Genomic DNA, 17,790 nt, shown 5'->3' with positions numbered 1-17,790 from the left:
AGAATAATGGCCATTCGTAATTATTTAACATTGTCTCTTGGTAAATTAAATTTATTATAATTTAATTTGTTTTTAATTTTTATTTATTTTTTTATTTCAATATTATTGGTATCATTTAACTAATTATTTTTATTTATTGCACGTCAATTTTTAAATTTGTGGTTATTACGTGTGTTGAATTATAACAAAATAGTAATAATTTAATTTGAATAAGTTTAAAATTGATTTAAATTTATTTATTCAGGATTATAAAAATTTTATATAGAAAGTAGTTCGCGAATGTTAAAATTTCGATTGATTCTAATATAGGAGTAGTATTTTTAATTAGTATGATATGTGGATTCCTTTTATTCTTCTTAGAACTTTATGAAAGGATGTTATTTCAAATGATCTCTATTCATGTATTGTGAATCAAAGCTCTCCAAATTTTTATAATTTCTTATTAATTATTTCAAGTTTAATTAATTAATAATCTAAAGTTAATGTTTTAAAATATCTTAATCTATGTATGACCCAGATGTGATACTAGTAATAAAATAATAAATGGATTCGGGCCCCCCCAATTTCTTACGTATTTTATATGAAGGCGGTAAGATAAATGGGTTTATTTCCTAATTAATTAATATTTGATGCATAGAAAATGGATATTTTGATAAAATAGTACTATTATATAAAATATGAATATTGGCCGGTTAGACTGAGTAATCTCAATTGAATATATGAATATGGGTCAAATCAAATTGAGTAATCGTTAATTGATATGTAAGTGTGAGTGTTTAGTTTAAGGTTAATTTAATTTGTATATAAGATTAAGTAATTTAGGACACCCTCTTCATAGAAGAAAATTAAAAAAAAAAAAAAAAACACTTCACCATTCAGTAAATTATTTTTATATCCAATATAAGAAAAGATTGAAGTTTTTATACGAGTTCTCTTCAGATCATATCGATTTTTCAAGTAAAACTCATAACAAAAAATAACAATATTGATTGAAGTTGCATTCAACTTAAGACAAGTCATTAATGGAAATTTAATTAGTATAGCTTATAGGGGTGTGATGAATTGTTAACTCAATCTTTAATTGCTAACTACAACTAATTTAAAATTATAAGATTTATAGAGATCTAGTGGTTCATAAATTGTCATGTGTAATTTCGTTTTATTATTATTTAAAATAAAAAAAAAAAGTTAAAGAACTACCAAAATTAGGGTTTTGGATCAAAATATCAATATAGTGCATTAAACATATCAATAAGATTCATTGAATATGTCAATACAATTTAGCATTGACATTTTATAGTTGATTCAATACCCGAGCGTTACTAGTGAGAAGATCATCGATAGCTAAAATTCATAAGTTCAAGGAGTCAATCTTGTACACATGTAAATGTTCAGAAAGAAAATTAATGTCAACAAGACATACTAGCATCAACCTTCATAGATAAAACATGTTAAAACTCTTAAATCTTGTCTCACATCGATTTGATATTGATCCCAATCTATCTATATAAGCATGGATAACCCTCCCCCTTACAAGGGCCTTTTAAGGGGTGAGTCGTCTATTAGAAATGAGCCACTCACCCCTTAAAAGGCCTCATAAGGGGGAGGGTTATCCACACTTATATAGATTAGATTGGATCATCACCAAGTCGATGTGGGACAGAATTTAGAGAATTTAACACGCCCCCTCACGTGTGGGCCGGAAAGGACATCGGTCTTCCATCACGTGGGTAGGCAATGCTAGAGATAAGAGAACCATCATCGATGTGGGCCGGAAAGGACATCGGTCTTCCACTCGTGAGGTAGATAAGAGATAAAGAGAAAACCATCATCGACTTGGGCCCGCTCTGATACCATATTAGAAATGGGCCACTCACCCCTTAAAAGGCCTCATAAGGGGGAGGGTTATCCACACTTATATAAATTAGATTGGATCATCACCAAGTCGATGTGGGACAGAATTTAGATAATTTAACATCGTCTGCTACTTGAGATGATTCCGGCAATGCGTCTGAACCAATATCCATCACCCTTGCCTTGCCCTTCTCCTTTTCCTTTTCCTTTTGAATTAGCAGCAACATATATAAGTCGGATCCAGAAACACATTAATTTGGATCCCCTTTTATCATTCCTTCTTCCAATAGACTCATGAGTAATTTTCAGAAATTAGTGGGAACTAACTATAGATCATGTCATCATCTAATATAGAAACTTTATTGAAGGGTATGATATGATATATCTCACCTTCATCCATATGATGCGTGATACAACATCCCAAACTGTTTTTCTTCTTAAAGATAGAGCAATTCTAAAATAAAGGGAAGGAGTGCTTTCCGAGGCATATCTGCAGCAGGTCACGATAACACATTATTCCTAGTTGTACCTTCATTACATTTAAAACGTGAAATAGATAACATTCAACTAGTTTTTGGTATCCAAACCCCGAAAATGGAAGGGGCAGAATTTAATATTTTAAATATTAATGGTATAACTTAGTATTATTTATATAATAAAATAAATAATATTATATTAATATTCAAGTAGCACTAACTTTGTTAATAAAACATAAATATGCATTAGCTTGCATGAATGTATAAATTATGTATGAATTGATAAAATAAAAAAAATAAAATAAAAAGTAAAGAATGGAAAAAATCGAAATACAGTATAGTAAATAACAACAATTCAATAGCTAGAAAACATGAATCCAAAACACAAATTAAAGCAACTTCATCATCACATTCACAAAACGAAAAACTGCAATACAATGAAACGAAACCAAGAAAACCAGAAGCTTACTTTTCCAGCAAATCTTGCAGCGCCGACTCTTCGTCGGGTGGTCCACACAGGCGACCATTCAATTCCGTTGCTACTGTTGCTACCTCATGCAGACATAATATTATAATATTTATAAAAATAAAATTTGGATGATTAAATTTAAATGGAATACTGCATGGGTTCGCGGAGAAGGGGATTTCTTATTTATAATGAAGCGGGGAGTTAAATTGGTACAATATTTGCTGCATAATAAAGGAAAATTTTGGATTAGGTAATTCTTAAAACTTACTCCACAAAAGATTAAAATATGAGCGTTGTCCTTGTCAAAGTGACTAATTTATATTTATATATATATATATATATAGAGTAGTGATATGGGGAAAGTGCCCCTTAAGTATATAACTAGAGAACAAATCACAGCCACAAAATCAAGAAAATCAAGGGCTAATTTTAACACATGAGATTTTCGAATTTAAAGGAGAAATCAGTTCACTCTATCAAAGATTTACTTCACTATACAAGGCGGGGGTATAATGGACATTTCACTAATAAAATTAGGGTTAACAATTGAATTAATTTCTCATTTGCAGAATTCATCTCCCGCCATCACTGCTCTTCCCGTCGCCTCCATCCATCGTCGCCGTCGCTTCCATCCACCGTCGCCGTTGCTTCCATCCATCGTCGCCATCGCTTCCATCCATTGTCGCTGCAATCGCTGTCGCCTCCATCCATAGTCGAACAATGAATCGAAATGAGAAAGATTTTTCAAAATGTAAGTTGTTCTACTAGTTTCTGATTTAGATTTCTCATTCTTATTTAGATTTAGTTTTGAGAATTCTGCAAATTCAAACGTCGAGAGTTTTTAATAAGTGAGATATGCAGTAGTTTATTATGGAATCCAAATTGAATAGAACAGACGTTAGCTTACAGTTAATTACTACAGTTAACTACTTCTATGTTTTCTGTAGGTTTTGATCGACAGAAAAAAAAGAAAAACAACAACCGTAGACTCCGATCGTGAGTAACAACTACCTGCTCTGTTTTTCATTTAGTGAAGTATTACATTATTAGAGTGAAGTGTTTGTGATCTATGCTTATTCTGCTCTATTTTTTCATTGGTTTGAAGTAAAACAGTGTTAAAGTGAAGTGTCTGTCATCTATGCTTGTAGTGCTTTGTTTTTCCAATTCAGTGAAGTAAAACATGCTTACAGTGAAGTATTCCAGTGTTAGAGTGAAGTGTCTGTCATCTATGCTTGTAGTGCTTTATTTTTCCATTTCAGTGAAGTAAAACATGGTTAGAGTGAAGTATTCCAGTGTTAGAGTGAAGTGTCTGTGATCTATGCTTGTAGTGCTTTGTTTTTCCATTTCAGTGAAGTAAAACAGTGTTAGAGTGAAGTATTCCAGTGTTAGAGTGAAGTGTCTGTGATCTATGGTTGTAGTGCTTTGTTTTTCCATTTCAGTGAAATAAAACATGGTTAGAGTGAAGTATTTCAGTGTTAGAGTGAAGTGTCTGTGATCTATTCTTGTAGTGCTTTGTTTTTCCAATTCAGTGAAGTAAAACATGTTTAGAGTGAAGTATTCCAGTGTTAGAGTGAAGTGTCTGTCATCTATTCATGTAGTGCTTTGTTTTTCCATTTCAGTGAAGTAAAACAATGTTAGAGTGAAGTATTCCAGTGTTAGAGTGAAGTGTCTATCATCTATGCTTGTAGTGCTTTGTTTTTCCATTTCAAGAAGTAAAACAGTGTTAGAGTGAAGTATTCCAGTGTTAGAGTGAAGTGTCTGTGATCTATGCTTGTAGTGCTTTGTTTTTCCATTTCAGTGAAGTAAAAAATGGTTAGAGTGAAGTATTTCAGTGTTAGAGTGAAGTGTCTATCATCTATGCTTGTAGTGCTTTATTTTTCCATTTCAGTGAAGTAAAACATGGTTAGAGTGAAGTATTCCAGTGTTAGAGTGAAGTGTCTGTGATCTATGCTTGTAGTGCTTTGTTTTTCCATTTCAAGAAGTAAAACATGGTTAGAGTGAAGTATTCCAGTGTTAGAGTGAAGTGTTTGTGATCTATGCTTGTAGTGCTTTGTTTTTCCAATTCAATGAAGTAAAACATGGTTAGAGTGAAGTATTCCAGTGTTAGAGTGAAGTGTTTGTGATCTATGCATGAATTAATAGTAAACAAATAACAATGCTACTAATATGAAGGCTTCGAATTCTTGTTATGATATGATGATTGTATGTATAGCTGATTGTTAGTATAATAATACTTGTATATGAAATACTATGGTGCTTCTATATACAAATGTATTCTTAACAAAGGTGAAAATTTTAGTAATCATTGCTAATGTTATCTTTCTTCTATTGATTTCAGTAACACTGCACCATATATAGATTCAAGAAGCTGCATTGCACCTTAGAGTGAAGTATATGATGACTGTTACTATGGCGAGCGGGAACACGATTGAAAATGTATTGCCTAAAAGAAGCAGCAAGTGAATACTCCAAAGGCTAAGAACAAAGTATTGCAGCTCATTAATATTGTCGGAAACAAACCATGAGTCATTGAATAACTTGGCGACAACATCAAAGCATTATCAAGAATGTAGCAACAACATGGAGATAAATGTGGAAAAATGATTGTAAACTTCAAGCGTTCATGACCATTTGTATGAAACTAGTTCATAATATGTGTCATTTAGTACAATATAAAGCTTATCCGTTTCAATTAAATTCAATATTATGTTGACTATTAATTTACTTCACTGCATAGCATATTTGCTTCACTATAGAGCAGTTTTACATCACTGTACACAACAGTTACTACACTATATAGTATTTCAACTTCACTGCAAGTATATGTTCACAATAAATGAACCAAAACATGTAATTGAAATAAAAATCACTCAAAAGTGTACTAAAAATGAGTCATAAGTGCTCTACAAAGTGAACTATTTATGTCCAAATCCTCACTGCCTATGTTTTGCCTTCTCATTCCCCTTTTTGCAATTCCCCAATCAATGCTCTCTTTTGTGTGGAAGACAGGACAACACCTTCTGCAAGAAGATGCTTCTTACCTGGGACAGAAGGGCAACAACAAATGTCAAATGGTGACCATGATTATCCTTACCCGTAAAAGGAGCAAATATCATACAGTAGCTACATATTAAAACCTTCATATAAGTACACTATAAAGCAACTTTAATTAACTATAAGTAATATAAACTTCACTATAAAGCATGCAAAATATATTTCATTATAAGCATATACTAGTTCACTATATACTCAATATACTTCACTATATGTTCAATATACTTCACTATATACTCAATATACTTCACTTTATGAAATATTCACAATAAATCACTGTTTGTATAAAAAGGCAATGTTATACTTCATTGTTTGTTATATATACTTCACTATATGAAATATACACATCAGTGTAAACATTAAATCACTAGTGTATAAAAAACCAAAGTTATACTTCACTCTATGAAATATTTACATCACTATAAATGATAAATACTTCACTCCAACGTAATATAAGTAGTTTTAGAGCTAATCATGCTGTGCAATTCACAAAACGCGTACACTTCCATTTAAAGCATATATACCTCACTCTGACATCTTTTTTCGCATCATACACACACTAATCATGCTATAAGAACAAACACATAGACTTCATCTTCATCACTTTAACTGATAATAATTGATAATTACCTTTAGATTCTTCTTCTTCTTCTTCTTCTTCTTCCTGATGAAGGGGAATCTGAATCAGAATAATCTGCCAACGATGGTTACGGAATTGAATCCATGCGATCAGAAATTCAAATGTCGTTGATCAATCTCGCTGGAGAAATGAATCAGAAAGAAATCGAGCTGCAGTATTGAATCGTGGCTGACCAATCGCGATGAGGAATGAATCGAGATGAATAAATCAGGAATCGTTGAATTGTGATGGAGAAAATTCGTAAATCATGACTGATCAATTCACAAATTTGGACGATTCACGATGAACAAATCAGAAATCTGGATGATTCAGGAAAAACGCGATTTGATTAGGAAGATCAAATAAGAAATCTGGACGGAAGATGAACAATTTTGAATCTATGGAAGAAATCATAAGCTGAATTTGGTTCAGATTGTACAAATCGCTACACACAATTCACGTTAATCTTATGAGTTCCGAAAATGCCCTTGGGCTTTTATTTTGAGAAAAATCTGAAAGATTATTTAAGCCATAGGATTAATTTGGAGTAATAAGATATGTGGCTGAGATTTAGTCTCTAGTTATACACTTAAAATTAGTTAGACCTTGATCACTCCTCTCTGTGTTTTGAATAGGGTTTTGTTATTATCTCGGCCACTGTGTGGTTTTACTCGACGTATGTAATGTACAAATATTAAAGTATAATGCATTATTTCTTATGTTTAATGTATGGTTCATATCATTGACTGAAACTAAATTCTAATACGCTTGATGTTTTTATTTTAGTGTTTATTTTGTTTTCTGTGATGCTGTGTTGTAATTCTAGATTTAGTTATTATCTCGGCTGTAGTGTGGTATTAATCCACGTATGTAATATTCAAATGTTAAAGTATAATGCACTATTTCTTAGTTGTAATGTTCGATTTGTATCATATAATGAAACTAAATTCCAATACGCTTGTTGTTTTGATTTTATGTACAGTGTTTGTTATACCTGAATGCTCTCCACAATTGAAGCCTGTGATTGGTCAGAAGTTCCAATCCCTAGATTTTGCGTTTGCGTTTTATGATGTTTATGCCCGCGCTGTTGGGTTTGATACCCGCAAACAAGGAATGAGGAAGGCGTCGGATGGTGTTACTACTTGGTATTATGTGGTATGCAATAGGGAGGGCTGCAAGAGGTCGAACGAGGAAGATGATGTGAATGCACGCTCTGGTTTTACTCTTAAACGCAGGCGGCTTTCCAAGCGTTGTGGTTGTAAAGCTTGTATATCCTTCAAGTACTTTTCCGAATCAGGAATACCGAGATATATTATTCACGAGTTCAACGAGGTTCACAACCATTGTATGGTGGAGTCGGAGCATCAGCAGTTTATGACACTTAACCGGAAGTTGGATGACGTACATCACAAATTCATTCTTGACTGTTCCAAGGCTAATATAGGCCCCACACTTACCTTTAAGGTATTGAAGGAAATCCTCGGTGGGTTTGACCTTGTCGGTTGCAATGTTGGGGATATCAGGAACACATCTCGTGACATCAAAGCATTCGCACACGGTTGTGACGTGCAAATGGTGTTGGACGACATGGCGAAGAAGAAGGAGTTGTCGGACGCCTTCACATATCACTACGAAGTTAATGATGCTAACCAGTTGGTTGCCCTTTTTTGGTGTGATGGTTTGATGAAGAGGAACTACCATATGTTTGGTGACATAGTGGCGTTTGACTCCACTTACAACACAAACAGGTATACATTATATGCAGGTTTTTGTACATTACTGAGTGCATTCTAAAGCCATAAAGTTGCATTATACCGTTAACGTTATGCATTATTCAGAATTAATTATGCTAATGCTGCAAACCTGTGTGCATCGCAGGTACTGCATGATCTTCACACCTTTCACGGGGAAGGACAATCATGGTAAACCCGTAACATTTGCTGCTGGATTGGTCTGCAACGAGAAAACAGGGGCCTTTGCCTGGTTGTTCAAACATTTTGTCGAATGCATGGGTGTAGCCCCCAAAATGATTGTGACCGATCAAGACTTAGGCATGAAATCAGCTATTCAAGAGGTTCTTGTTGGAACTCGACACCGATGGTGTATGTGGCATATAATGCACAAGTTGGCTTCCAAGGTTCCAGGCAGGTTGCTTAGGGACGAAGATTTCAAGAAAGAATTCAATGCATGCGTTTGGTCGGACTTGCTTGAACCCGACGAATTTGAAGAGGAGTGGAATGGAGTGATTGAGCGTTATGAGCTGGAAGACGTTGATTGGTTGAACACATTGTACGAGTATAGACAGATGTGGATACCGGCCTACTTCAGAGATTTCCCACTCGGTTCGATGATTAGGACTACGTCCATATCAGAATCCGAAAATAGTTTCTACAAAAATTTTATGAAGCCCCGAGCGAACCTTGCCGAATTATACTTGTATTTCAACAATGCTCTGGACTTTCAGCGGAATGCTAGAACAAAGCTGGACTACAACGATGCTACTTCCGTGCCCATACTGGCCACTAAGTTGGGTTTCGAGAAACATGCTGCGACGCTTTATACAGACAGTATGTTCAGGAAGATATAAGAAGAAATTGTTGATGGGAATGACAGATGCCGTGTGCTTGGTTTTTCATCAACAGATACGATGGACACCTACAAGCTTGGGGACAGCCGACGGAATTCGTATACGTGACACACGACAAGACTGACGAATCATACTCGTGCGACTGCAAATTGTTCGGTAGGCAGGGCTATTTGTGTTGCCACATTTTTTTTCTATTCAGGAACAATGAAGTGTCAAAAATTCCAGAGATGTACTGCAACAGCCGATGGATGAAGACTCCCTTAGCCAAGGCCGTACATGGAATTTTTGATGTCACCGTAGAAACAATGTCCACCGTTGACGATAGGCAGACTGTTACAAATCAGGGAATATCGCTGTTCTACGGCTTTGTTCGACGTTTTGATAGTGACATTGAAGTGCTTCGTGCTTTCGTTAGTGGTTTGGAAGAACTTGGTAATTCTCTTCAAGCAGGAACTCCTCCATCTTCGACGTTTGAAAAGAGGCGCATGATTGAAGAATTTTACGGAATGCCAAGGCCTGAAGTTGTAGAGGTCCATCCTCCGGATGTCGTAAAGACGAAGGGTCATGCTAGCAGCTCCGCGAGCCGATTGGTTTCAAAGAGAGAAAAGGCTATAAAGGAGGCTGCTAGGCCTCTTAGACGTTGTAAGGCGTGCGATGAGTTGGGCCATCACGACTCTAGAAACTGTCCAATGCTTAAAGAGCTGGAGAAGGAGAAAGCGCTTAGCAAAGGGAAGAGGAAAGCTTGATGTGTTTTGTACCTAATAAAATAAATTTTCGGCTCTGATTTGTTCTTATTCTGTGTATCGCTGTGGTCATTTTTTGCAGAATAACTATGTGGAGTTGCTATATTTATTGTTGATTATCGACTTACAACCTTGCATTAATTAGGATATTATATGCATCACTCCCTCTATTTATTCCATTAATTGAGTTTTTTGGTTTCGTGCATTAGCGCATTTATAGGCTTGAATTAATAGCGATATTCTGTGCATCATTCCGTCGTTTTGTTCCATTTGTCGAGTTCGTTCATAATGTGCATTATCGATTGATATCCTTGCATTAATAATGTGTATTTTATGCATCACTCCGTTTATTTAATCCATTACTCCATCACTTTGTTAATGTTTGTTATCGTTTTTTAGACTTGCATTTAACCCGCCAGGTTGCGCAGCACTACCGTTTATTTAGTCCATTACTCCATTGCTCTGTTAATGTGCATTATCGTTTTATAGCATTACATTAATAGGGCTATGTTGTGCATTACTCTCGGTTATTTCATCCATTGCGGATACAGCAACTATTAGTCCTAAGTTTGTAAATAGTTTATCCTTTATCTCTGTACTACATCACACACTAATACCAAAATATGCATCAGTTATCAAGTGAAATGTATGGTTCAAAACATGCGTCATTTGACCAAATCAAAACTAACTGTCTTAAACCTAACGTCAACATCGTTCCTAATCAGTACTCCTGCAATCAATCCAGCCCAAACTCGTCGACCCACTTATCGAAATTGAACTTTGGCGGCTTCTCTTTCCAGAACTTGGCGGCATAAGAGATGTTGGTGTCGCGCTCAGAATTGTGTGTAGAAGACAGCAGTGCATTTGCTACCTTAATTCGGTACATTTCCAGATTTTTTGTCCCGTTGCCGGTGAATCCACACTGCCAATCTTTGTCCTTTCCGCCGAAATAAGTCTCCATGTGCCGCATGATGTACACCCTCGTCTCCACAGATGGCTCGTTTCTCCTCCAAGTCATAGCCACCACATGTGTCTTACATTTTCGGACCTCGGCTGCCTTTTGATTAGCCTTCAACTTCACCAGCGCTTCTGCGAAAAATTGTTTCTGCAACAAATTCCCACAAAAAAATGCGTTAGAAACACAAATAATGCACAGTTATCCGAATGTAATGCAACTTAATGGAATACCCTCAAACACGCACCAGAAGGGAGGGTGTTTTCCCATATTTTGCCTTGAAAGATTTGTGGGAGTCAGCCAATGTGTGGTCGATGATGTTCATGTTGCCATCCGGCAGATCAAAACACACCACATACTGATGTGTAGAACCCCAAACTGGGAAGAAAAACTGTACAAATAAAATTAGGTTAACGTATGTACATCAGATGGGTTAAGGTTAATAGAATTTACCATGTCAAAGTTCTCCCATTTGAAGATTCTCGTTCCAAGTACATCATCGAACAACCGAGTCCAGAATGTCTCCCTCAACTGGTCCTCTGACCATTCAGCCGGGGTATCAATCACGGTGTGTCTCTACAGTGTAATGTGGTAAACAAGTTAATTATTTATAATTGCAATACTAATTACCAACCAGAGCACAAGGTATTTCACTAACGCATGGTTTTGTCGAGAAGAAGACCCTAGCAACTGTTTCCGGAGCTTTGAGCTTCTCCATGTTATTCAAGTGGGCGCTCCAAGTGTCTACAATGGCTGGGCTAATGCGCTTGAACGGCGCCAGCGACAAGAATTCAATATGCATTGTCGTGATACAGTCGTCTACGTAGACAACCGTCTCCCTACACAATAATAAAGTGTGCATAAGTAACCCATTTCACACGAAATAGTTGAGAAAAACTAAAAAAACTTACTTATTCACTTCCGCTTTGCTCAGCACCCAATAGTATAGCGACTTGTCCGGATAGTTTGGCTTTGCCGTTAGTGTAATCGCCCGATTGTGGAATGGAGAACGGGCAGCCAGACTGGCTGTCTTGAAACGGGATGATGCCAGCTTCCCGGGATCCTGCAATAATAGGTGACAGGGTTAATACAATAAATCCGCAACCCCACCAATTAAATACAACATACCTCAAAATCACCATCTGGAGTGTCCAAGCCCGACAGAGCAACACCCTTTCCCTTTCCAGCAACAGCCTCTCCAGCAACACCCTTTCCCTTTACATCAACAGCCTCTGCAGCAACACTCTTTCCCTTTCCAGCAACAGCCTCTACAGCAACACCCTTCCCCTTTCCAGCAACACCCTTTACAGCAACACCCTTTCCCTTTCCAGCACCCTCTTTTCCAGCAAGAACTTCAGGTTCATTGGGTTTTTCCCCCACGCCAATCTCAATACCCTTTTCAGTAGCTTGGCCAATTTTCTACATGGACAAAAGTAAGGTTCCATTTAAGGCATAATAAGTATTGTATACTTCAAAAAAAAACTAAATAATGTGCACTACCAACACCATGTGATGCATTAAACACACCATGTTGTTATGGTTACTACAGCCTATATACTGCAAGCAATTAATACTTTTAATGACTAAACAGTTGAATACAATGCACGCAACCTGTCAAACAATGAACAGCGTAACAAGTAGTTGTAATTCAAGATATTTATTAAAGGAATTACTTTTGTATTGGCAGCCCGTTTTCCCTTCACCTCCTTACGACCTACATCCTTATCAGATGGAATCTCACTGCGTTCCAGGTTTTGTTTTCCCTTCACCTTCTTTGTTTTGACTTTATCTCCTCTGCCTCCTTCACTTTCACCTCTAACCACAGCCGGCTGTACACAATGGACGCACGGTTAAGTATTTTGAAACATGAAGAATGAATACACATTCACTGATGTAATGTTCCTACCCCATGGCTGCTTTCCACACCACCTGGGGCTGTCCCAGATGTCGTTCCAGATCCACCAATCGAATTAGGCCTGTCTCCTGACAAAAGTAAATAATGCGTGAATTATAATTTAATAAAGCAAAAAAGTTTGTATACAATGCGTTGTAAACTCTACAAAAAATAGCAACACCATCATGCTCACCATCTGCCTGTTGTTCTTTCTGCGTAGCAAAAGGGTCCGGACACTCAAAGCCATCCAAGACGAAAGATGGCCTATCAAATCCCCTGCTTATTGTTTTCTTTTTGTCGTATGCCTGCATCATCTTCTCCATTTCCGCAATCCACTCGGGACTGTACTCTTCCTCGTCTTCCCTCGCTTGTGTTAGTGTTGTCACGATTTCCTCATCGTCCACAGGCTTTTCATCTTCCACCCCTAACAACTTCAACCCAATCTGACTCCCTACTCGGAAGCACCCGTCGCCAAGCAGTTCAATAGGTATCTGATTAAAATCGTCGACCCACCTCGCAATGGCGTGTCCCATCAAAGAACTCGAAGCGACAAAACGATCTCTGAGTCTCTTCGCCTTGTTCCTGCTTGGGGTTCCACTATCTCCCCTATACACAGCATCTACCCTCCTTGCTTCCTCGTCGGCAAGGTACTGATGTTTGTCAATGCGACCCTCTAACCTCCCAGTTCCGAACTGATCAATCTCCGCATCTTCCCTTTGCTTGAGTGTCTCCGCTGTCCAACCCTTTATCGTGGGCCAGGCACGCTCGACTCGCCTCCGTATGTGAACCACACGGTCCACGTACGCACACTGACACAAAAACAATGCACAGAACATGGTGTTATAATGCAAAATATTGGGATCATTAATGCAGCAAAAAGTAATGCATGAACTTTGACATATAATGCACTGCCACTATTACTTACCAAAAGAAAATGGATTGGTCCGGTGAAGTATGCAGTGTCCCCTCTGTCCCAGCCCGGATAAGTGACTTCCAGCACAGATAAGACGTATCCGCACCAATTCATGTCACTGATAGCCTCCACATCGTCGATAAAGTGTAGTATCTTTGGCTTGCAATTGCCGTCTGACGGAGTCTCCATCAAGGCATTCTCAAGTAAGAACATGAATAGACGCTTGAAGACCGGACCACCATCAGTTTCATCCTTAATCATATTCGCAACATCTGTCGCGTTCAGCTTGTACCGAGACTTTTTACACCGCGCGGCAACCATATCGTTGAACTCGAAGTTTGACTGATATTCTTCTTTGCGTGCAATCTGAATCCGCCCTCTTGGGAAACCCAATGTAAGGTGGACATCCTCCTCGTCAAGTGTTAGGCGCTCGCCACCAGATAATGGAATCTCGCAACGAGCCAGATTTAACGACTTCAACACCCGGTAAGCTAGGTAACCTGGGAACTCCCTGATGTTGAACTCTAGGACAGCGCCGAATCCCATTTCGATCACTGCTTCCTTCTGCCGGGGAGTCAGGTTTTGTATACATGATATGAACTCGGTTGGGTTTTGACGACAGTAAAGGTGGTCGACTTTCTTCCCCCTGGGTTTCTTTTTCTCCAATTCTTCATTGCGTGAACTTGTTGCAGCCTCTTCCTCGGCTAACCTTTTCCGCAGTTTCTCAGCTAATCCTATGGGAATAACATCCTCTACGGCTTGGTCAAACTCAGTCCGACAGTGCTTGGAACCTGCCCAGAACAGGTAAAACCATATTTTAGATCAAACAATCTATGCGTTTAAGTAACTAATGCACGCCAAGTATTTTCCAATGCTCTGAACTGAAGCTGTAATGCACAAACACAAACATACCAATATATCAATTGCTAAAGGGATGCATCCAACAAATTCATGCGACACTCCCACAGAGCAAAACGGCCAAATAATCTATGCGTTGAAGTAAGTAATGCACGCCATGTATTTATCAATGCACAGAACTGAAGCTGTAATGCACAAACACAAAGGCAGGAATATATCACTTGCTAAAGGGATGCATCCATCAGATTCATGCCAAACTCCCACACAACAAAAATGCCAAATAATCTAAGCGTTTGATTTAGTAATGCACGACATCTCTTTACCAATGCACAGAACAGAACTTATAATGCACAAACACAAAGACAGGAATACATCAATTACTAAAGGGATGCATCCATCAGATTCATGCCAAACTCCCACAAAACAAAAATTCCAAATAATCTAAGCGTTTGATTTAGTAATGCACGACATCTCTTTAACAATGCACAGAACATAACCTATAATGCACAAACACAAAGACAGGAATACATCACTTGCTAAAGGGATGCATCCAACAGATTCATGCCAAACAATCACAGAACAAAAACGAATAATAACCCGCAAAATTGATGGAATGATGCATAACCTTCATTCAGTTCTGGCTGGCTTTTGAAAGGGCGTTGTCTTTTAGTCATTCTATATCTGCGCAACGAGAGGGCAACAATCGGTGAGTTTTCAACCATAGCTCAGTGTTTTTTCACACAAAAAGGGACAAAAAGTGTACATATTGGCCGGAAAACGAGCATACAGTAAATAGAATGCTCGCAATACCAACGTCTCCAACAAAAAAACCGCATCTTTTGTGCATTACACCAACTGAAAAGTAAACCGATGCAAAACCCAGATCCAAAAGAAAAAAGAAGTTGTTTTATCAAGGATGAACAAAACCCTATCTCTACCAACAACAATTTCATCTTTCCCAAAAAAATCGACCCACAAAATTTTGTGCATTATTTCGATTACAAACTCAAAATCGCTGTTTAAGAGTGTTTGTGACTTTAATCGAAGTTTACGAGTGCTTGTGCCTAACAAACAAAAAAAACGACCCACACCTTTAGAAGTAGATGTTTCGATTTTCAACCAAGAGCGCGCAGTGATTTCTCGGCGGGAATCGTCCACCGACATCCAATCCACGGCGTGAATGGTTCACCAACGGCGATTTCGCGGCAGGCGGCGTTCGTAGAACTCGATTTCAATTGACCGAGCGGCGGCTAGGGTTTTGTGGAATCAGGGGATAAAATTTGGGAACGACTGTTGATGGGATGGAGTGAGAGAGAGGGAGTTGAGAGGTCGATGAAAATGCCGCGTAAATGTCGGACCTGCCGTTTCGAAACTGATTATGTAGTATGTTATTTTACTGCATTACCCTTTTAATGCACGAAAATGCACGAATAATGCAATACGGGATTAGATTGGCCTTTTTAATCTAGTCCATCCATTCCCTCCATCTTATGGTTGATATTAAGAAGACAAAAGACACTTAGGGTGTAAAAGTACCTTAATGCTACCCTATATATATATATATATATATATATAGGTCCATGATCAATTGAGATATTTTAGGTTAATTGAGAAATGAGATGCAATATCAGCCACTCATTTTTATTAAATGAGTGGTCCAGATTTTGCCACATAAAAAATATTTTTAGATTAATTTATTATGAAAGGATAGAATGGTAATTGGGGCCAATCAAAGATGGGGAAGAAGAACTGCAGCGCCAAAATCAGTTTCTCCCTCCATCCCACGGTGTTGATTGCAACTAAATTTACCTATCAATTCAATTCAATTTACTACTAATACACAATTGATTGGGGATTAATTCAGATGAATTCAACTAATTTTTGATGAATTGCTTGAATGAGATAGAATTCGACGAGAATTCTGACATGGTTGGAGAAGCGGCGGCGAGATAGAATCTGGAGCGAGAAGCGGCGACGAAGGCTGGAGAATCTTCTCGACGCGGCGGAGTGGCCAGAATCTAATGACTTCATGGAGCTGCCGCCGCGATCGGGCGAGAAAGAGGCGAATTTTTTCTGCAGACTTACAAATTAGGCTATTCCGACGGCGAGAAGCTGCTGAGGAGTCGGAAGCTGAAGAAGGCAGCGGTGAAGGCGAAATCAGCGGTGGTTTCGGCGTTGGAATTTGTCCGCGGCAGCGCGTTGAGATCCTGCAATTTCAGAGCAGCTATTCAGGCTGCGTCTCCTCATCGAGCTGCTAAGTTTGGTGGATGAGGATGAATTTTTGGGGATGAATTGAGAGTTGGATTTTGGATTTGTTTGATAAATTTCAGGATAGAGAGAACTTCACTACGAAGACATGGTTAGGATATTTGACAGTTAATTCTGGGGCTAATTCTTCGATTGAGTTTGAAATTGAAATTAAGATTGAGATTTGAGTTTATATTTTTGGAAATTTGGGACGTGAGCTGGATTGGAGAATCAAGCTTAATCATGATGCACTCTAGGTGTTTGGTGAAATTCTCCAGTTGGAAATTAGTTGCTACTAGTTAGTTACAATTCATGTCAACTACATACATATAATGTCAACTATTATATGTAAAACATTGTTGTTGACATGAATTATATGTAAAACGTTGTTGTTGACATAAATAATATACGTCGTTGAAATGAAAATATTTATCGTTGACATTAATTATTTGTGAAATGTTATTGTTGACATAAATAAAGTTTGTTGTTGACATCGTAGTTGACATAAATAAAGTTTGTTGTTGACATAACGTTTGTTATTGACATTTGTCGTTGACATTAATTATAAGTGTTATTTTTTAGTTGTTGACATTTTAATACGAGTTGTTGACATTCGATAATCTCGGTATTGATATGTGAATTGTAAGTGTAATTTTTTAGTTGTTGACATTTTAATACGAGGTGTTGACATTCGATATTCTCGGTATTGATATGTGAATTGTAAGTGTTATTTTTTAGTTGACATTTTAATACGAGTTGTTGACATTCGATAATCTCGGTATTGATATGTAAATTATAAGTGTTATTTGTTTAGTTGTTGACATTTTAATACGAGTTGTTGACATTCGATATTCTCGGTATTGATATGTGAATTGTAAGTGTTATTTTTAAGTTGTTGACATTTTAATATGAGTTGTTGACATTCGATATTCTCGGTATTGATATGTAAATTATAAGTGTTATTTTTTAGTTGTTGATATTTTAATAAGTGTTATTTTATTGAATGTTGAAGATTTGAAAATTTGAATGAAGAAGATTTGAAGATTTGAAAATTTGAATGTTGAAGAGATTTGAAGATTTGAATGTTGAAGATTTGAAGATTTGAAGATTCGAAGATTTGA

At 37.3% G+C, this 17,790-nt stretch overlaps 2 protein-coding genes across 2 annotated transcripts; both read left to right on the top strand.

Moving 5' to 3' along the window:
- The first annotated feature begins 7,408 nt into the window (after window positions 1-7,408).
- On the top strand, window positions 7,409-9,059 carry LOC125220282 (protein FAR1-RELATED SEQUENCE 5-like). The gene is made up of 2 exons (XM_048122438.1): window positions 7,409-8,220; window positions 8,351-9,059. The coding sequence occupies exons 1-2, from the start codon at window positions 7,409-7,411 to the stop codon at window positions 9,057-9,059; spliced, it is 1,521 nt and encodes a 506-aa protein (XP_047978395.1).
- A 227-nt stretch (window positions 9,060-9,286) lies between these two features.
- Window positions 9,287-9,805, top strand: LOC125220280. The gene has a single exon (XM_048122437.1). It carries the CDS (start codon window positions 9,287-9,289, stop codon window positions 9,803-9,805), a length of 519 nt encoding a protein of 172 aa, XP_047978394.1.
- The last annotated feature ends 7,985 nt before the right edge of the window (window positions 9,806-17,790 follow it).

This window comes from Salvia hispanica, chromosome 4 (assembly GCF_023119035.1).
Source record: "Salvia hispanica cultivar TCC Black 2014 chromosome 4, UniMelb_Shisp_WGS_1.0, whole genome shotgun sequence".
NCBI classification, from domain to species: domain Eukaryota; kingdom Viridiplantae; phylum Streptophyta; class Magnoliopsida; order Lamiales; family Lamiaceae; genus Salvia; species Salvia hispanica.
The sequence above is the reverse complement of the archived record's forward strand: the minus strand, read 5'-3'. Positions and strand labels throughout refer to the sequence as shown.